A 20,995-nucleotide genomic window follows, 5' to 3' on the forward strand; every position below is an offset into this window, starting at 1 on the left:
TTGAATCCACGGAAATGAAAAGTGACCGTTGCCCATAAACATCCGCAATTGCAGATGCGTTGCCTACCCTTCATATACGGAGGAGGAGACGCACATAATGAGGACATTTCAACTTTCAATGCATCTCCTCCACCGTCAAATCCATTCTACCTTCCCATCCTTTCCTCTTAAGAAAAGGTTGGAAAAGGAAAGGGACTAAAATTAGGCCTCCGGCACCACACTCATCAGACGAAACGCCGAATTGCTTCCACTTCACGCTTGTATTCTGTGTGGTTGTGGTATTGCTTGGGGCGAGCCGGCCCATTGGCGCGAAGATGTTAAGGCGGACTCTTCCACTAAAAAATGAACTTCTTACAAACGTCAATTTTTTTACCTTTTTCGGTAGGGTTGCCACAATAGGTTAAAACAAATTAAAGGATACATATTTTATTCCTTTTATTAGGCATTATATACAAAATGGTTACATGATTCTTTATATCATAAACATTTTCAGGAACGTTACTAAACTTCTTAAATGTTTTTGTACGAATTCCCAAACAGATGACGGAGAAACCATATAAAGTCGGGGACTTAAAAATCCTTTCGCAACATTAATTACATAGAGGTAGGTCGCAATCAGAAGGTCTGGCCCAAGTTTTCATTACAAACGTTTGTATAATAACTTTTGGGTATGGCCCCTCCTTACTAACCTTCAATCAGCTTAATATACTTTTCAAACTATTTCAACATTTATAAGGTACTACTTGTTTACATTTGCATACAAGTAAATGCCCTGAGTTTGTTCGCATAAAATCTTTGAAATGTAATTATTTGGCATTTTTTTTATACTCATCATAGCTGAGATGCACGCATGGAGGTAATAAGTACTACGTTCATCAGAGGTGTGTTCTATCTGGACATCTTGAAGTTAAGTTAAAGAAAATAAAACCTTATGCTAAGGGCGTAAGAGTCTTGTTGAACGCAAAATGAATTTGAAACCAAGTGAGGGGGCTACAAGATATTCCCTTTCCAAAATTTTGTGATATTTTTCAAGAATTTTAGTTAAAATGGGAAGAATTTGTGTCATGGAGACTTGCCGAAGCGAGTGTTATGCTGATTGTTCTTACTTTTTCTGTAAAAATATTTGAAATTAAAAATTAAAAATTTGATTGATGATTCTCTCAATCATTCTCAGGATTTCTAGGATTGGATAGTTATGCATGGTCACCGTAATTCTTTACTAACAAATTATGTTTAAAACTATTACCTATGAAAAGTTAAACCATAATCAAGATAATACTAGTTTCCGCAAGCCTACACGACGCAAGTTCTCACCATTTTAACGACGAAATTTTAAAAATTCACGGATTTCAAAAACGCCGCCATTGAAGTCCGATACGGGATGTCTTGCGGTGTTGTCAGTTCAGGTGTTCGAATTTCGAGCAAATACAAGAAAACCTGTACACCAATCGCAAATTTAATAAAGTTTTACATGTAACATCAAATGCTTTTGCTGTAATATGTCGGTAAAAAATTATTATTAATATTAAGAAATATTTTGAAAGTAAACATTTTTACTGCATTACATTGCATCAGTTGCCTATTTTTCTACAAACAACGAAAGCTGGCAACTCTAAGTCACTGTTAGAAAGGGAAACATCGGACACTGGTAACCCTCTTACTCGGGTTCAATTTTATTTTGCGGGCAGCAAAACTTTTACTCCCTTAGCATAAGGTTTTATTTCCTTCATATTAACTGCAAGATGTACAGATAGAACACACTCCTGTTGTACGTGGTACTTAATACCTCCATGGACAAACTATATATGCATGAGTAGAAGTCCAAAAGGCTAATTATAGAAAAATATGCAAAAAAATATAGTAATTTGAAGTAACATAGTATCATACTTACCCTTTGTAAATGCTGTGTTTTCTTATCTGCTCATAGAATAGATATGTCAAAATAACATTGTCATGTCGTTCATTTTATAATCTGTCGTTTATCCCGCCCTGAGACTGATGTATTGATTTTTCGCTTGTATACCCCTACTCCTACCTTATATACCTGTCCCGGTTATCCCATACCTATAGTACTCTGACATAGATATTGATTAAATCTCTCTTTCCTGACTTTCGACGGGTCAACATTTGCAGTCCACGCCCAGGAATAAAAATCTTTTGTGTGAATAGTAATGTTATCAAGAATCATCAGTGCAGTTTGGTGCCCTAACTAACAATGCAACCACTAATATCTCCAGTTGGTAAGTGATTTTTCCTTATTGACTGTGTACTGTATTGAAAATGTAGTTTTCCAATAGGTTCATTGTTTCTTTGTTTTTGGCCAATATCTACTGTTACATTAAAATTGGATCCTAAATGAGTTGGAAAGAACATTTATTCTCATAATATTATATCCCTAACAAGTAAATGTTGCCAAAAACTAAGTCATCTCAGAAAGTAAAGCGATCCAGTGGTCAAGATTGTGATGTCCCGGGCAGTCCAGAAAATTGCTCAAATTGATCAAATTTACATGCTAAATTGAAGGTCTTATGACAAATGCAAACAAAGCATTGGTAGACAATTGTGAAGCATCTGGACAGATCGGACCTTAATCTCTACATCCGTGTTCATTCTAACATGAATGAAAATGTGATTCAACCTGCACATATTTTCAAAGAAATTCAAAGACATGTGTGTAGACTACCCTCACTGGGCCAACATGGTTATCTTTTCACCCTGACTTAAATAGGATCCGAACCTTACAAGATTCCAGTTAGTTCGGATTCCGAGTAGATCTCCATTGGTATTGGTATCGGATCTACAGTGGTAGAGCCTGCTTTAACACCTTCGCATAAATCAGTCGGCTCGCCTGGTGCAATACCAAAACCACACAGAAGACAGGCATGAAGTAGAAGCAATTCCGAGTTGGTCTGATGAGTGTGAGGTGCGGGGGGCCTAATTAAAGTGCTTTTCTCTCCTTATAAGGAAGTGATGGGAAGGGAAAGTGGATTTAATGCCGGAGGAGTCAAATAGGAAGGCCACTTGCTCATTTGACACCCTATATTATAAAAAAAAATGAAATTTTGACATCGGGAGCAGCCAGTGTCTACTTTTTATTGTCTTTTCTTTTTTTTTCATTTACTATGTATCCTTTCATTGAAATACAAAGCTAAAATTAAGTAAACAGTGGAATAGATAATTCTGTACACGGCGGCTATTATTATGTTTGACGTTTAAGATATCTCAAGAAATTAGTGAGATAACTAATGTGACAATAATTTTTTCACAATAAATGTTTAGGAAATTCCGAGTTTAAGCATAAAAGGCTAGTTTGTAGTGAACAATTATTGACATTTTGTTATTATTTTTTTCCTTACAATCTGCTTTCAAAATGAACTCCAGATGCAATTTTGCTGTTATCTGTACATCATTAGCATTGAAGTTAAAGTAAATATTTCTTACCCATTGTATATTTTAAATATATGTTATCTCTGAAAACCAGATGTAAAATAAAATGGATTACTCATATTACAATGGATTCCCTGTTAGCATATAACTGTATTATAAAAAACCCAGAACAGTTGATAATGACTTTAGTTATTTTTAATCATTAGTTCTGATACAATGTGTAAATGCACATTATAGTGTTCTAACATCTACCAGCATAAAGTTACTATGGTTGAAATATTACTCCAAGAATTATGTAATTAGATAATTGACTTATTATCATTGTTTTCCTTGTTTATAGTTTGTTTTGTTCACAATATCATGTATTTATTTCAATTTATGTCTCTTTAAGAGAATAACTCATAATTTATATCTATTATAATTCTGCAGTATTTTCAATTGTTTTAAAATTGATTTCTATTTTAACTAAAGGCTACATTCAATTTACTCAGCTCCTAATCTTTTCTAATCTAAGGTAAGATGTTTAAAATAACATGTCAAATGAATATGAGGATAATTTGTCCACAGATCATGAATCGCGCACCAATTCTTACCGTGCCGAGGAAGAGAACAGAGGCACTGAGGCGACTCCACTTCTCCAACGCTTCCCGAGGTATCAACGTGACGATAACTACTATCGCACCAGGGCTGTTGTCAGCTTTCTTCTACTAATCCTCCTGTTTGGAATTGCTATTGGCACATATCTCCTGATCATCCAAAGCAGATCAGGTGATTTTTTTTTTAATTTATGGCGAATTTATAAATTAACTTGCGATCGAAATAGTGAGATTTGATAATATTTGTGTGTGGTTTTATAATTCTGGTGAATTTATGACACATGCTTGCGTTTTATCTTAAATAGTATTACCGCAATATCCATTTCCTGTGTATTTTAGTTTCTAACCAATAAGAACTTACCATATGTTGGTTTAGTACAGTGTTTTCTACAGATAAAGTTAATATAGTTCTGCATTGTGGTAATAAACACTGATGCTAATGTTACATAGAGAATAATTTTCCTTGCTCGGTTTGCGCTTGAATACTAATGGCGATTGTCATGGTTTTATTGTTAAAAATTCTTTTTATAATAAATAGTGTAATGTATTTACTCCCCTTTATATTGATAATATTGTAAATTTTCAGAGAATGTGTTACCACCAATTGAAGAACCGGAGCGTTATGTAAGCCGTCTTCAATGGGATAAGAATGGGGAAATTGAGCTGGCAGATGTAGAACAGATGAAGAAGAACACGGTCATCATCGTTCAGACGGATACAGAAGAATGCGACAGCACGAAAACTTGTTCTAGGCTACTGAACCTGATGCAGGTAAATACAGAAATAAAAGTGTAAATATAAAAACAGAAATGAATTCTTAAAAACAGTGGTCATTCAAAATTAAGCGAATCTTAGGAAACGGAAATCTATACTTAATTTTATAAAGAGGAAAGATTTGTATTTATTGAAATTTTGAACTATTAAAAAGCTATGTTATCACAGAATAATATAAGCTATGTTTTTTAATTGCTTTTTCTTATTTCATGTTTTTTCTATGTAATTTTCATGAGTTGCAAGCATCACCTAGTCATTTATAAAATACTATTTTTTTTTTTAGAAAAATGGGGCTCGCCTTCAGTATAACTTCTTGGTGTCGCCCGATGGAAGAACTTTTGAAGCTCTTGGATGGAAACGAAGTTCATTTATGTTTCCCGAGTACTCTGAAAATGGTTTCGTGCTGGCATTTATAGGTACATATTTCTTTTTTTTTAACATTTCAATGAATATAAATTGTATGTTTTCTTATGAATATATATTTTGTATTTACAGGAAATTACACAAGTGATGCACCATCAGCCGCTCAAATGATGCAAGCCAAGATATTTCTAGAAAATTCTATAAGTCAGCAACATTTAGATTTAGATTTCGATATAATCGGTAAAAAAACTAAAGATCTACCAAAATATTTGTTTTTAGAGTTAAGTAAATTGCCACAATGGAATAAAAATCTCTCCGATATGAACTGAGATGATTGTTAAATTTAATATTATTGATGTTAGTTGTTTGACTGAATTATCGTCTATGAATCTCTGTAAATGTTTATTTTATGTTATTTGTTATTTTAAGTCATAAACGTAATATAATTAAAGAATATTAGTTAAGGGAAAATTAGTGAGATTAAACATATTATTTTTTGTTATTATTTTTTTGTTTTATTTTTCTTTTACTTGCCAGTAAATACTGATAATCGGATTTTATTTTGTTAATTTAATTCACTTTCATGGATCGGAACGCGGGAATAAGGAGTGGTTTGTGAAGATGTTAATCAATTAATATGTAAATACAGTCGATTTTTAATGTCAAAGCGTCAATGATATCTGTGGGTAAGGAGGATTAGTAGATTTGTCTCAATAGTTAATAAGTTCCATATGTGTGGTAGGAACAGTAAGCACCCTGCACACGTTTACTGGTTGCGGATACCTAGGCAGTACAGTAGGCTGGTAGACATTTTTCAATATTGTGCTGCAGTCGGCAAGTATTAGTTGTCTCGAGTCAAAGTCGGCAATTCATTGTTGTTTCCTGTTGGAGTAATCAAGTGGCAGACTCGCGGCTGAGACCTAGGCGTGTCCAAGTGCTGTGGCGCATGGACTAGATTCTTCAGTGTAACAACCCATGGGCATCGCACGTTCTGGTCACCTAATGCGATACAGTAGGTTGGTAGATATGTCTCAGTCGCAAATCCACTTGCGTTGTTTCAGAATCGGCATGTATTTGTTATCTCGAGTCGGAGTCGACAAGTCATTGTTGTTTCGTGTTGGACTTGGCAAGTAGCAGGCTCGCGGTTTGAACCTAGGCGTGTCCAAGTGCTTAGATGCATGGGTTGGATTCTACGGTGTAACGACCCTTGTACATCGCACATGCATGCTGGTCACCTAAGCGATACAGTAGGCTGGTAGATATGTCTCAGTGTTGTCCCGCAGTCGGCAAGTATTAGTTGTCTCGAGTCGGAATCGGCAAGTTATTGTTGTTTCGCGTTGGAGTTAGCAAGTGGCAGACTCGTGGTGGGAAACTAGGCGTGTCCAAGTGCTTTGGTGCATGGGTTGGATTCTTCAGTGTAACAACCCATGGACATCGCAAATGCATGCTAGTTACCTATGCGATACAGTAGGCTGGTAGATTTGTCGCAGTCGCAAGTCCACTTGTCTTGTTTCGGAATTGGCATTTATCAGCTGTCTCGAGTTGGAGTCGACAATTCATTGTTGTTTCGCGTTGGAGTTGGCAAGTAGCAGGCTCGCAGTTTGTACCTAGGCGTGTCCAAGTGCTTAGGTGCATCGGTTGGATTCTTCAGTGTAACGACCCATGGATATCGCTCATGCATGCTGGTCACCTATGCGATACAGTAGGCTGGTAGATATGTCTCATTGTTGTCCCGCAGTCGGCAAGTATTAGTTGTCTCGAGTCGGAATCGGTAAGTTATTGTTGTTTCGCGTTGGAGTTAGCAAGTGGCAGACTCGTGGTAGGAACCTAGGCGTATCCAAGTGCTTTGGTGCATGGGTTGGATTCTTCAGTGTAACAACCCATGGACATCGCAAATGCGTTCTGGTTACCTATGCGATACAGTAGGCTGGTAGATATGTCGCAGTCGCAAGTCCACTTGTGTTGTTTCGGAATCGGCATATATTAGTTGCCTTGAGTCGGAATTGGCAAGTCATTGTTGTTTTGTGCTGGAGTTAGCAAATGGCAGACTCGCAGTTTGAACCTAGGCGTGTCCCAGTGCTTTGGCTAATGGGTTTGGTTCTTCAGTAACCGCTCATGGACATCGCACATGCTTGCTGATTGTGGCGATTTTCGAGGCTGATGGTAGGTATGACATGCAGGTGGTAGAAATCTAGGCGTATCCTCCTTAACCCACCATAAATAATAGATTTCAGATTTGATTCCATATTAAACTTGTATAACTATATCACAGTATGTTATGTAATTGATGTTAATAATAATATTCCTGCATTTCCTTAAGTCAATGAATGGCATTTCACATATACTTATTAGAGTTTTAGCCAGAATATGGTAATAAAATTATACGATACTATATTAAGCAGTTTATTTTTACTTGTTCCTTTATGGACCTTATAAACTTTCCACTTGGACTTTTTTACTTAGATTTGCGAACATTCATTGAGAGACCCTACAAATCTAAGGTTACAACCAAACTGTTACATAATGATTTAGAAATGGAAAATAATAAAAAAAACTTGAGCATGCACAGTCCCATGTGGCAGCACCTCCTTAGTTTATATGGCTCTGAGGTGACTGGGTTAGGTAAATCCTTCAACTGTTTAAAAGGACTGGGAACTGGCACAACTAGGGGTGGAGCTGCTTCGACGGCTGGTACAAGCGGCGCCGCGAATGTCTTGAAAGTTTCCCGCTAAAATGCATTTGAAGAACATTGTGATTTTATTAAAAAAAAAACTATTTTTAGTCTACATTTTTATTTACTCCCAGTAGTCAATTATTAACAAATTATTATTATTTACCCAACGAACAGAAACAATTGTCATGATAACTATCAAACATTTTGGAATTACTCGTTTTTTAACATTTTGTAAGCTCAAAATGTTACTATTTCCTTAAATTAAATCTTATACTTATAAATACATTAAGATTTACACATTTATTAGCTTAATCTATGTCCAATTTTCTGAAACTCCCTTCTATTGAAACGGTTCCATCTTTGATAACTGGCCTGCTTCTAGAAGATGTGATTCCTCTTGTGCTCAGGATCTCCATATCGTCTAAAGCTAGGAGTTTCTTCTTCTGGTCTGAGAGCAACTGTCTTGTGTGAGAGATCATGTCTTGAAGTTGCAACGGTCCTCCATATATCGTCGGTAAACATGCAACATTCATACTCTTATGCAGTTGTTTGAGATTTGTGTGAATCTAGAAAATTAAAAAATACTTCAAAATAATTCACAGTTAGACCGCCTCGAATTCTAGCGAAATACAAAAAGCCCCTTCTCCTTATATCAGGTGTCATATTATTTTGGAGGTTACTATTTTTATATCTTACATTAAGTCTTTGGGTCATTTTCGATGAGACTTTGCTCATAGCAAAATCGACGATATACTTAATTCCGGACGGTATATTAACGAGATGAAACTCCTTGTGTCGAATTGGAAGTGATTGCTGGAAAAAGACAAAAGTGTGTGTTATTAGGCTTCGAGCACCTCACGTTTGCTGATTACAATGTAAAACACAATTGTTTTTTTCTTAATTTCATAGAATATGAAAGAATAAAACAATTTACCTCTCCCCACTTTAATATTCTAGCGAAATCAGTTGGGTTCCAGGCGGTGATGTGGGCGGCGGTCAATCCTGTACCTTCACCGACGTGTGTGAAACCCATTATCTGGTCTACTGGGTCGTCCAACAGGCTCTCATACACCACGATATGTACCCGACACATATCCCAGCAAGTGAATTTGTTAGCATTGAAATGACCTAGTAAAAAGAATTGTTTATTTTAATGACGTGAACATTAATTCGCTTCAAGATTCGCTACTTCAAATATGTTAAGATTTTATGGAGATACGTGGGTTGATTAACCATAATTGCTTACTCGGTTCAAAGTGACACGTAGATTGCAATTTTTTTTTACAATGAGTAAATTTTATAGGGCGTCGGTAGCTCAGTGGTTTGATTACTTGACTTGTAATCTATAGGTCTTGGGTTCGAATCCCGCCATGTACCAATGTGATTTTCGATTTTTCGAATTTTCATATGTACTTAATTTACCCGACGTTCTTACGGTGAAGGAAAACATCGTGATGCAATCTGCACTTATCGGCGAAGAAATTCAAAGATATGTGTGAAGTCAACCAACCCGCACTTGGCCAGCGTGGTTGACTAAGTAAAACAAAGTAAAACACCAACAAAATTTTACAATTATGGCAAAGCAAAAAAATTGCAGAGCATCACAGAAAAACAATCGCATACGTAATTTATATAATACTTTAGAAATGCACAGCTTCGCTTCAAGTATAATAAAAAAAGGTATTCATACTCATGTTATAAACGATGACTCGTCGTCCCATGTTGTCACGTACCGGTGACACCACTATGTACCTGAAAATAATAATTTTGAATATTAAATTGTAAAACAAACTAGCTAAGGAGGCTGACGCGAGTGTGTCATGCCTGGTTCGACCGTCTTGGTGGATGACCTAACGATTTTTTTTTATTAACGCATATTTTTGTTGAGAGTAGAGCAACCTATACTATTCGGATGAAAGGCCCAGATGTTTACGATACGACCAAGATCACATGTTATGTTTTTATACAGTTCCCATTAGATAGATATGTTTTCACTTTGAATAAGCATTTCATATTTAATAAGCAACGAATTAATTAAATACTTAGTTTTTTAAGGATAAAATCACGGACAACAGCTAATCTAGCATTACCTATTACTTTCGCTTGCGACTTAGTCCGAGTGGAATTAACAAAAACAAAAGTACGTAGCCTCTGTGCCCTTCCAGACTATTCCCTACATCACCAAATTTCATAGATCCATACAAACTCCATCCATCCATCCAAACTTTTGCATTTATAATACTAGTAACTAATAAGATTCTATATTATGAGGAACTCACCCGCTGTCCAATATTTCAGCAACTCTAGCCTCGTCGTGATCGAGGTTAGTGAAACACTCCGGGTAATATTTCCTTAAGCTCAGATATTTCAACAATGTCTGCTGGGCCATTGGTATACTGTATTTCTTATGCCGAAGGAACCGTAATAAAAAGTTGTCATCTGTAATGAAAATAAATCAGACATTAATTTTTTCATAACAATACTAACTGTTGCCCGCGACTTCGTCCACGCAATAGTAAGATAAAAAAAAGTAGCCTGTAATATGCCCGTCTATGTCAGCTACCCTTCAGTGAAAGTCAGGTCGAAATCGGCCCAGCCGTTTCGGCGATTACCCGGAACAAACGCGGCTTGCGGACAGACAGGCAAAGAATATTTAAATGCGATTTTCGATATCAGCAACACAAATACTTCATCTTTCCGAAATCTGCAATTTTTCATTTATTATTACAAACAAACACTCCAATTTTATTATATGTATAGATAAAGTATTCTTAATAGCGATTGTTACATCCTAGATAATGATGATTACACGCATTTAGAAAGTTAACTTGTTGCATTGAAAAACTTAAAACGCGTGCATGTACAGTGGCGGAAAACCGCGGTGACCCACTTCTAGAAAAAATGTCTGAGAAAAAATGAGACAAGCTTGGAAATTATTATGTGTCAATAATGTAACATCTACTGCTTAATTTGTGTATTACGTATTTTCTATTTACTTGTGTGATTTGTAACAAATTTTATTGAAAAAAAGAAATGAGAAAAGAGGAAAATAGAACTGAAAATTGCACATAGCAGACAGAAAGCGCACATATACAAGGTAAGTAATATTTTCGCCGACATTAAACATTACAATGTAAATAGATCGCAGTCACGCAGAACCAATCTGGTTTCGTTTAACCTTTACGATATCAGAATGAATGTTATGCAACACAATATATACAAACCGGAGGCAGTGTAATAGGAAGCAGAGAGTACTTAGTAAAAACATATTTCCGGTCTTAAATCCGGTAACAAAACAATCTTTAAATTATTGAAAATGATTATTCGTAAGGTAGCGTCCAGGTCTGTCGAAGGCGAGATGTTCGGGCACATTCGACACACACACGGCATTCGACATGTCTGAACTCATCTTAATGGTTCTAGTAATTACTGCAATAACCAAAAACAATTGCGAATCGAGATATGTAAATCTAGGAAGGTAATAGAAGAGCTCAAGATTTGAGAATGGTGGGCGTTTATTTTTTGTCAGTTTCTGTTTTCTGTTTTTTATAACATAAGGTGGCAAAGGAGCAAGTGGCCACCTGAATCAGCCAAAATGGCGAAGCGACCGCTGCCCATAGACATCCGCGATTGCAGATGCGTTGCCTACCCTTATCCGACAGAGGAGGAGACGCACTTAAAGATAATATTTCCCCTTCCTATGCATCTCCTCCTCCGTCAAATCCACTTGCCGTTCCCATCCTCTCCTTATAAGAAAACGGTAGTAAAGAGAAAGGTACTTAAATTAGGCCTCCGGCACCACACTCATCAGACAAAACACGGAATTGCTTCCACTTCACACCTTCTTCTGTATGGTCGTGGTATTACATGGCATTCTGTTGTGGATTTAAGCATAAACTGGCGTTGTAAGTGTATAGGCGAACGTATTCTAGTTCCCGTAATGAAAGCCAAGATAACGTTGTTTAAAAGTGGTAGAGCCCGCTTTAACATTATCGCACGAATGCGCCGTATCGACCGGTGAAATACCACGACCACGCAGATAGGCGTGAAGTGAAAGCAATTCCGCGTTTCGTCTGATAAGTAAGGTACTGGAGGCCTAATATTAGTGCCTCTCCCTTCCCATCATTTTCTCATACGGAAAAGATGGGAACGGAAAGTGGATTTGACGGTGGAGGAGATGCATAGGAAGGGGAAATATCCTCTTTATGTGCGTCTCCTTCTCCGTTGATTAAGAGTAGGCAACGGATCTGCAATTGCGGATGTGTATTATGGGCAGCGATCGCTTCGCTTTCTCGGCGTGGCCACTCATTCATTTGCCACCTTATAGTATCAAAAAAAAATATAGTGTACCTTGTCTCACGTTTCTTATATCATGGTTCTTCTGTATCCATTCCCTCATGATCTTGAGGGCCTGTTCTCTGGTCGATGGTGTTTCTCGTAGCTCTCGGGCCGCGACCGCCATATGTTTGCCGGGTGTATGGCTCATAAGATCTTCCTCACGTTTCTCATTGCCAGTACCCCACGTTGTACCCACAGTAAGCAACACACTTGCCGACTGCATTTTACTGTAAACAAAAAACAAAAGTTTTCAACATCTTGGCGGCTCGAACATCGTATAAGTCGCTCCGTAGAACTCAGTTTTCTGCAGCGCGACAATGACCTTGGGCCGGCAAGACATTTGAATATTCTTATACAATAAGGACAAATAACACGTCCAATACCACAGACCATACTTATGCACTTAACTTTAATACGCGAAAGCCCCAATGTCATTGAAAGTGTTTATCCGCCAGCGTTTGTTTAATTCGTATGTTTCTCTTTTTAATAGAGCGTTAATACATCCATGTATCAAATTATGATGAAATTTAGGTGGGTTGTTTTACGTTCACGAAAGACTTAAATTATTATTTTAGTCCTCTATACAGTTAAGATGTTTTGATACATAACCGAAGGGTAATTGTTAAATAAATGTTTTGATAAAGTGGATATTTGAAAACGTTTATAAAAGAAAGGAAGTCGCAGATAACATTACGGCATTTGTGAAATGAATTTATTCTCACGGATTTTGTATACATATGTAAAAATATAATTTTCTAACGTTAGCATAAAGCTATGCATTATCCTTGATATTACTACCTATTTAATATTAAAAATCAATAAACGCAAAGTGGGTTTTTGACGGAAATTACACATCCTGTTCATAATGTCAATTCTAGAAATTTTTAGCTCTATGTTTTTAACATTCATGACACCCTACACCCTAACCTAGGTTTTATTGCATCTGCGTCGATTTGACCTCCTTTTGAATTATGATTTTGACCGTGGCTTCCTTTTTATTCGAATCAATGCATCAGTATTTCAACATGCATTAATATAGGATATTTTAGATGCATTTTTCATACAAAAACCGCAACATACGAATTGAGGAAGGTTAACAAGAATTATTAATCAATTTCATTTTAAATTTGAACTTTTAGCAAATATTGAGTAACATTTGCTATTTACATGGGAAAAAATTAACTAAACATAAGTTTTTTTACTGACCTTCCTTTCGAATTGTGTTGTAATTCGCATTTAAATGTTCATTAATTCTAAATTCGTATGCATAGGAAATGCAATCTTACCGAGATCGCGCCATACCGAGGTGTCGCGCCATTTACTACAAGATTAATGTGACATTAACACAATGGTGAATGTTTTCCAACCAAAATTGTTGCATCTTACAAATCATGAGATCTCGAAAGATTTGCAAGAATGGACAGCAACTCATTAGAATATTCATTATGGCATGTATCATCATACTGTTGACAAGTTTAAAAAAAAGATAAACCAATGTAAACGTAGTATCAAATTTATTTACCTAACGGAAAGAACGAATAATGAATAAATGAGAAAGTTTTGATGGATCTTTGTTAATACGATCATCAAAACGTCAATTCTAGAAACTCTTAGGTCTATGTTACTAACAACACCTTTTATCCTTTCCTACGTTTTGTTGCATCGTTTTCGCTTTGAAGTGCTTTTAAATTATGATTGACCGTCGCTTCCTTTAAACACGTAGGCTACCTAAGTTTTTTCCGCACGGATGAAGTCGCGGGCAAAAATCCGTGGTGATAACAACAATATCCAATGAGATCCACGAAAAAAACAATTAGCTTTAGGATTGCATACCCTATAAGGCTTAGCTATAACGCTAATTGTAAGAAAATATCTTTGTTTTCTAATTATGGTTAAATTTCGGTCAATTGGCGATCGTTAGGAACAACTAAAAATACCTTATGACCAGAACAATGATGTTACTAAAAACTTATGTAATCAAACCAGTTTCATTGATGAGTTTAATAATATACGGCCAAGGTTTAGAGTAATAGAACAGGTCACACTTTATTTGTTAATTCTTTATTATTATATAATACATAAAGTTTAAAAAGAGCTACCAATAAATCAACATTGATTAACTCTTGGCTGTCTTTGCTTATGATTTATTTATTCCGGGGTAAATGTTTCCCAACTTTTCCAACAGCATCTTTTATGTCGTTGTCCCAATTTTCCGCAGGTCCGAATGCTTCTTCGTGTATAGATAATAAAGCGAATTCTGTCATTACATCTGATTTGCATTCAAGTTGTCCTATAACGTCTGACGCTTCTTTGTACTCCGAAGGACGGATTCTCCTAATTTCACTTGCATTAAAACCGCATAATATATTTCTGAGTGCTTTAAGATCGTAAACCGTGTAATCTTCTACCTTTTTAGATTCGAAATCCTTACGTACCCGATCCGCGATTGCTGACAATTGATCATCTGTCAGATTGTAATCCTTGCCGAAGTTTTGTATCATTTCGAAATCGTTAAAAGTTAAATTTTCATAATCGGAACTATTTATACCTGGTATCACCCAGCGAAGTACTGAAAGTATCTCATCTGGTATATTTGATATGCCTTCATATAATGTGATTAGGGATTGCCAAATGTTAGCGGCGTCGGATTTCCTTAAATTATTGTTGTTAAATTTTTCTATACATTTAGTTACTTCAGAGGTGTTTGTAGAGTGCGGTTCTTTGTTAGATATGTTTTTTTGGGGCGCAAATATATCATTACAGTTCATATCATTAGATAATAATATTACTCTTATTATTATTAAAACAACGAAAAGCATGATACACAAACGTTGTATATTGAACATTGTCTTGATACTTTTATGACGAATGAACTGGCTTATGCTCACGATACGAATGAAAATGCCACTGACGTAGTTATCTAGGTTCGTTAATTATTTAAGAGATTGATTACTCTGTTAGGGTTGGGACAGAACTGTTACATCCCTATTTTAAAAACTACAAAATTTTTACTTCATTTTTTTTTAATAATTACGAGAAATAGATTTAATTCTTCATAAGATTCAAACAATAACATACAATCCATGTATTATAAATAAAGTCTGTAAGAAATTACGTTATAAGTTTATAGATATTCAATAAAATAGCATAAAAACAGCAATAACTTTTTATGATAATAACACAATGAAAAATAAGTTGTAACAAGGAAAATCTCAGAATAAACCTGTCTACAAGTTATGTTTATTACTAATCTTAGGAAGTGGTTTCCTAGATATAGTCGGACACATTAGATTATATCAACTTATAGACTTCCGACGGACTTTTTGAAGGTTATCTACGTACATTTATGAACAAAGTGACATTGACAATGTTTCTATTGTTTTTAGGTAACTTAAAATTAAAAATTCTCGCTCAACTGTCGTACGACTGTCGATTGTTTCGTTGTTTCGTTCCAACAAAAGCAATATTTACTTGATTCTTTTTTAATCAAAAGCTCTACTCCTACGACTGTCTATTCGGCAATAAATTTTCACGCTATTTAATACAAGGGGCGTATAAATTGTAAATTTAAGCGGGAAAGGTGCCAAAACTACAAACCAATAGCAAAGAGCAAGATTGCAATGGTAACGGTAATTGTTAGCCAATGGTAAAGTCCTTCATTTGTGCATTTGAATTTTTACGGAAGTAAATCTGGTATACTTTTGGTAGCAAGATTTGAGTCATGGGAACCCTTTTAAATTCCTTATTTTAATTTGGCATTCTTTTATTTTATCTTTAATAATATCATGAATAATAAAAAGGGTTCACCGGTTTTCTGAGAGATAGATATACCATTTTACTATAAATGTACTCATATATTACCTCCTTATCTATATTTTCAACCGATTCGTCAGTTTGTATAACTCTATTTTACCCTTTTCCTTACGGCAGTTTAAACGTGTAAGTTTCTATGTTAATAAATTTTTTTAAAAGCTTTTATTTATTAATTATTCATTTCATATGAATTTTATCTCCACATACATATTTATTTGAGACGCTATAAAAGTATTACGTGTATGTTACAAATACGTATAGTTCTATGAAAACTTTAAGTTGAATCAGAAATTCTGTCAAATAAATACAGCACAGCTAGTAGCTTGTACACTTATAGAGGTCTTTACTTTTTGAACTATCTTGGTTCCGACCCGTCATTAAGTTTGAATGTTATAATACATAACTGCATAATGAAGGTGTACCAGTTTGAAATAACTATGCGAGGTCATTATCAAGACTAGATTATGGAAGAATATTTTAATGCTGGATGTAGAATATTAGTTATAATTTACCGTGAATTAAAAATTGTTTGATAAGTAAAAAAACAAAGTCAATTATGCGTTAAAAGTTGTAAAGTTTGGACATAACTATATTAATTAATTTGGCAAACAATGAACTGACAATTTTATATCAAGTTCAAAAAATAATATTTGTTAATTCTTTGTACAAAAATCGTGGAAATAAAAAAATCTTCTCATATTTAATTAACGTTTAAGAATTAAATAATCTTGCTTAATTAATTTCAAGTTTCAAGTTTACATAAAACTCTCTCTCTCTCGTAATCGGGAAAATTAGCACCTTTTACTACGAAAGAGACGAAAAAATCCGTGTCATTGTGGTTCAATAAAAATTAAAGAAGTGTTTGTATTCATGTCTAAAATTTACTTATGAATGTAATTTTTTTACAAATGGATATTTGCTATGTACACTCCAGAACGACTGAATGGATCGGAAGTTCTATGGTTACATATTTCTATTTATTAGTAGATAGTAGTAGATTTTTTTTAGTAGTAGTAAAATATTAGTAGTTTTTTGTTAATCTAAAATTATAGATGCGGAAGTTTAGATTATTTAGATTTAGATGGATGGATTGATGTTTGTTAAAGTTTGTAGCCTAAACGGCTGGACGGATCTCGATGAAATTAGTCATAGTTGTAGAGGATAGTCTGGAAGAACACATAGGCTACTTGCTCAAGTTTCTTTATAATTCCACGCGAACGAAGTCGCGGGCGAAAGCTAGTTTACTGATATTTCATTTAACCACTCCAACTAAGCTCTAGGCCTGTGATAGAATGTAGTTCAAGACAATAGGCGAATGGCGGGATTGGACCCTCGACCGCAGGTAGTCCGTACCCCATACCATTAGGCTATTAGCCGTTACGCTAAAATAATATTTTTCAAAACCTTTACCATCCCTATTGTTCTCGACGTTGTGCATATTTCAAAGATGTATATTAGTTACTTTGGACGGGCGACATCGTATCGCGTGATATGCGAAATGAATATTTAAAATGCATTATAGCGTCATACCTATTTCTAATCGAAGAAATTGAACTTAGGTTTATTATTTTTTTATTAATAAAAATATAACGAAGTTAATCTTATTAACATTTACTTTTAAAATTGAATTTAAAAGTGACCAGCATCATTGACATTATATTAAATGTATATATTAAAAACTCGTTTGATAAAGTTTGTTCCAGAGTTGTCTTTCAGTTTGTTTTATGTCGATTATTAATCACCCTTGAAGTTAATACTGGTGATAGTAAATTGATTACGTTAATAATAATTGAATACAGATGTCACTTACAAATGTCCTTAATACCTAAAGGCTATGGAATAGTTAGCAACTAGTCTCTAACTAGATATTCAAGTAAATATGACAGACACAAAGGTATAACATGACACTTTAGAGCAAAATAACAATCAAGATTGACATGTTTCATGTCCATAATGTATTATATTTGCGTGAATTCAAAAAAAAAACTTTTTAAACACTACCTTTTTTTATTATATACGATTTTAAGGTATTTTAAGTGGAATGTAGTTTATGTATACGAGAATAATATGAACAATTTGTTTTTAAATCTACGTTACGAACTTGCAACAGCTATGGTAGACCGAAAAGATACAAAGACTGACAAAATCTTATAAGTCTCCTTAACTTAAGAAAGGTCAGTTTCTGTAAGACGCATATTATGCGTACCATTACTTATTACTTTGAACAGAAACTATTTATACGCGGATATATTACCGTAACATTGACAACCAACATTACTCAAAGGGTAATTTTGTAATACAACTGAGATTTCGACAAGATGATGAATGTGTTCTGCGACCGGAGATCTTTGTCTAAATGTAAATTGATAAAATAAAACCATCACACCGAAAATTCCTTATCACCCAATACTCTTTTTTTGTTAATAAATATTCTATACGCATTTTTAAGTACTGATAGCAAAAAAACGATTTTTATTAAACACGCCGCTTTGAAAACCAGTCTAACAAAATAGTATACAAAATAGTGTAATACATATAATAATATGTTACTTTATGTTGCAATGTTATGCTTTCTAGTTATATTACCCAGGTTCCAGAAAATTAAACAATCGTCAGGAGGTCATTATCTACACAAAGGCATAATTTGGTGTTATGCATCACAGCCATGAGAAGGTATCTATTACGACATTGTACAAGTAAAAAGTAGGACGACAATGTCTTCTTGTAAGCACATGTGAATCTATGACTGTGGGCGATAATTCATAAGCAGACCATACTATTAACAGACAGGACAGGTTACTTCATAACTGGTAAGGTGTGGATTAAATTCGTAACAGTCAAATAACAAATATACCCTAGACAATCGCGGTCTAAAATCACATAAAAATGTTTAGTTTTATATCAGGGGAACAGAACTAAAACAAATTACACAACATTATTATGAATACTACTTTGGATAGCACTAAGAAAGGATTTTTATCAATCTTCGAAAATGCAATCCGCGGTACAAAAATTATTTAAATTTTAAATGTCACGTCATTTTAGCAAAAGAGCAAACAAAAGAATAGCATTAATTATAATAAATTATAATAATTTTAAGAATCGAAAATCGCAATCGAATCAGAAGTTAAAAATATTAAAATTACTCGATGCAAACATTTAAATTGATTTATTCATGTTTTTATCCAACTGTCGTGGTTTTATTATATTATACTTCTATATACTGGAATTTTCCATTTCTAATGTCGAATGATCGCCAGTCAAGATGTTTGTTCCTACCGCGTATGCGCATACCTTCGACTAATCTATCGCACAACTGTTTTGTCAGGCTAAGAATTCTATGAGCTTATATGCTCACTAATCGATTTTTACTTGTTCAACTAACAATTGAGTTTGTTGCAAACAATCGACAATAACACAACAGTTATACGGTCTTTTAGTCAAAGGTGTACGCCTGCTCATGTTAAAAAAAATCTTTGGTGACGAATCATGTTCGAAGTTCGACTTGTGGGTGGCCACTTTTAGTAAGTAACTCTGGTTAACTTCTCAATTAATTTAAAACGTTCACATCTTTGTATTACATTGGCTTATGTAAGTGGAACGTCAAATATCAAAGCAAACATTTTGGTATTTGAGTTTGTCAATGTTAGACGTATGTGTGTCAACGGCAGTGACATATCATGAGGGGCATCGCTCTGACCCTTGTTCACGTATTTCATAGAGGGACCCAGTTTCTTATGACGTAATTGAAATATGGAGTTTGTTTTGTTTTTGCAACGTGTAAAGCGACAAGGCCATGTGATTTATGTCGCGCGTAAATGTTATGTCACTTGAGTTAGATGCATAATTTTATATTATTCAACTGTTTCATGTGAGTGTTTACTTAAGTAAATAATAAATCCGGGTAACATGTATTGCCGCTAGTCGAACCATGAGGACATTACACCCAAGCAGTCGTCGGTTCGAATCTTAATATTTAATATTATTATTAAACACTTCTTTGTTCAAATATTGAAGTACATTAATTATGGTTACCAGATATCTTAGCATTTTTTTATTACATCTAGGTCTAAAGGTAATTGGTAACAGAACGTGGTACAAAATGCTCATTTTAACCCAAAATCCAACAAAAGTGAAACGCAAATATTAAATATGACCTGAAAGTCAGAGAAATGTTGCTGAAGAAATCTACCAATTTTTTTTAAATCGGAAATTAGTAGGGTTTCCCTAGAAGTTCGTTGTTAACGCATACGGAAATAATTAGATTAATTACTCTTAAAGTACATAATGTTTTCACAACGGTAGTTATATATAGCCGTTAAATTCAAATTACATTAATACACGAACATAATTTTTTTTTTCTCCAAAGGGATCTCAATTTTTGACCGACATCCCAAAAGAAGGAGGCAAAGTTAACTATTACAAAATTTAATGAACATCAGAATTTGATAGACTTTTTTTTTAATTCAGCTAAACAAATCTTTATAATACTAGGACATTATTATAACTGCATATATTTTAATTAAATCAAAGGCTTATAATAATAGTAGTTATTGAATCTGATATATATAACGAGAATGTAAATTACTTTAATAAATAAGTATGATACATAAATATAGGACAAAAACTTTACATAAATATCAGTAATTCGCCAGCTAATAGATTATTATACATAATTAATTTGTTATATTTAGTGAATTTAAAAATGACATACCAATTTCGTCTGATTCTTTAGGTGTTTTTTCTCTTATTGATATTTAAGTATAAGTCGCGAGCGCTCGTTCGCTTTGCCGCACGAAGTTATAATGAGCAAGTGTAGTGCGGCGTACGCGTCGTTTTGTTTCTTTGCAATACCTCAACTATATATGAGGCAATAACAATATACAGCGATACCTGTATTCACACGCAATTAATATTACTAAACATTTATAGTCTAATTAACAACAACATCACTAGAAAGAAACTTAAATCTTCCAAAGTATTTGTCTATAAATGAAAATAAAAATATCCACTCTACGGTAGCAAAGACAAACAGAAATATTTACGACTT

General features: G+C 34.5%; 3 protein-coding genes across 4 annotated transcripts in view; 1 reads left to right on the plus strand and 2 right to left on the minus strand.

Moving 5' to 3' along the window:
* Positions 1 to 1,954, minus strand: part of LOC106104504 — an 8,322-nt gene extending 6,368 nt beyond the window's left edge. Inside the window, exon 1 of the mRNA XM_013284580.1 lies at positions 1,892 to 1,954. The gene's annotated coding sequence lies outside the window, so the exon portion shown is untranslated. The remainder of the gene's footprint in view (positions 1 to 1,891) is intronic.
* Positions 1,955 to 1,970: 16 nt separating this feature from the next.
* LOC106104503 (peptidoglycan-recognition protein SB1-like) lies at positions 1,971 to 5,625 on the plus strand. The gene is made up of 5 exons (XM_013284579.1): positions 1,971 to 2,240; positions 3,955 to 4,155; positions 4,570 to 4,754; positions 5,041 to 5,173; positions 5,253 to 5,625. Exons 1-5 carry the CDS (start codon positions 2,216 to 2,218, stop codon positions 5,447 to 5,449), a joined length of 741 nt encoding a protein of 246 aa, XP_013140033.1. The 5' UTR covers positions 1,971 to 2,215; the 3' UTR covers positions 5,450 to 5,625.
* Positions 5,626 to 7,907: 2,282 nt separating this feature from the next.
* Positions 7,908 to 20,741, minus strand: LOC106104458 (retinaldehyde-binding protein 1). 2 transcript variants are annotated; one of them, XM_013284518.1, is made up of 8 exons: positions 20,660 to 20,705; positions 17,207 to 17,208; positions 12,145 to 12,359; positions 10,074 to 10,233; positions 9,485 to 9,546; positions 8,729 to 8,922; positions 8,491 to 8,607; positions 7,908 to 8,360 (listed from the first exon to the last, which is right to left on the minus strand). In XM_013284518.1, the coding sequence occupies exons 3-8, from the start codon at positions 12,353 to 12,355 to the stop codon at positions 8,103 to 8,105; spliced, it is 1,002 nt and encodes a 333-aa protein (XP_013139972.1). In that variant the 5' UTR covers positions 12,356 to 12,359; positions 17,207 to 17,208; positions 20,660 to 20,705; the 3' UTR covers positions 7,908 to 8,102. The 2 variants fall into 2 exon arrangements, with proteins under 2 accessions (XP_013139972.1, XP_013139973.1); XM_013284519.1 differs by lacking the exon at positions 17,207 to 17,208 and having other exon boundaries at positions 20,660 to 20,741.
* Positions 20,742 to 20,995: the final 254 nt, after the last annotated feature.

The sequence above is a fragment of the Papilio polytes genome, unplaced genomic scaffold (genome assembly GCF_000836215.1).
Source record: "Papilio polytes unplaced genomic scaffold, Ppol_1.0 DF823621.1, whole genome shotgun sequence".
In the NCBI taxonomy this organism is placed as follows: Eukaryota; Metazoa; Arthropoda; class Insecta; order Lepidoptera; family Papilionidae; genus Papilio; species Papilio polytes.

What these genes read in the sequence shown, in the direction of transcription:
- LOC106104503 (XM_013284579.1), top strand. Translation starts at nt 2,216, where the DNA reads ATGCAACCACTAATATCTCCAGTTG. An exon ending in ACCACTAATATCTCCAGTTG is followed by an intron (nt 2,241 to 3,954) that starts GTAAGTGATTTT and finishes ATTTGTCCACAG; the next exon opens with ATCATGAATCGCGCACCAAT. An exon ending in GGCTACTGAACCTGATGCAG is followed by an intron (nt 4,755 to 5,040) that starts GTAAATACAGAA and finishes TTTTTTTTTTAG; the next exon opens with AAAAATGGGGCTCGCCTTCA.
- LOC106104458 (XM_013284519.1), bottom strand. Translation starts at nt 12,355, where the DNA reads ATGCAGTCGGCAAGTGTGTTGCTTACTGTGGGTACAACGTGGGGTACT. An exon ending in TATAAGAAACGTGAGACAAG is followed by an intron (nt 10,234 to 12,144) that starts GTACACTATATT and finishes TTTTCATTACAG; the next exon opens with ATGACAACTTTTTATTACGG. An exon ending in AAATGACCCAAAGACTTAAT is followed by an intron (nt 8,361 to 8,490) that starts GTAAGATATAAA and finishes TTAATTTTCTAG; the next exon opens with ATTCACACAAATCTCAAACA.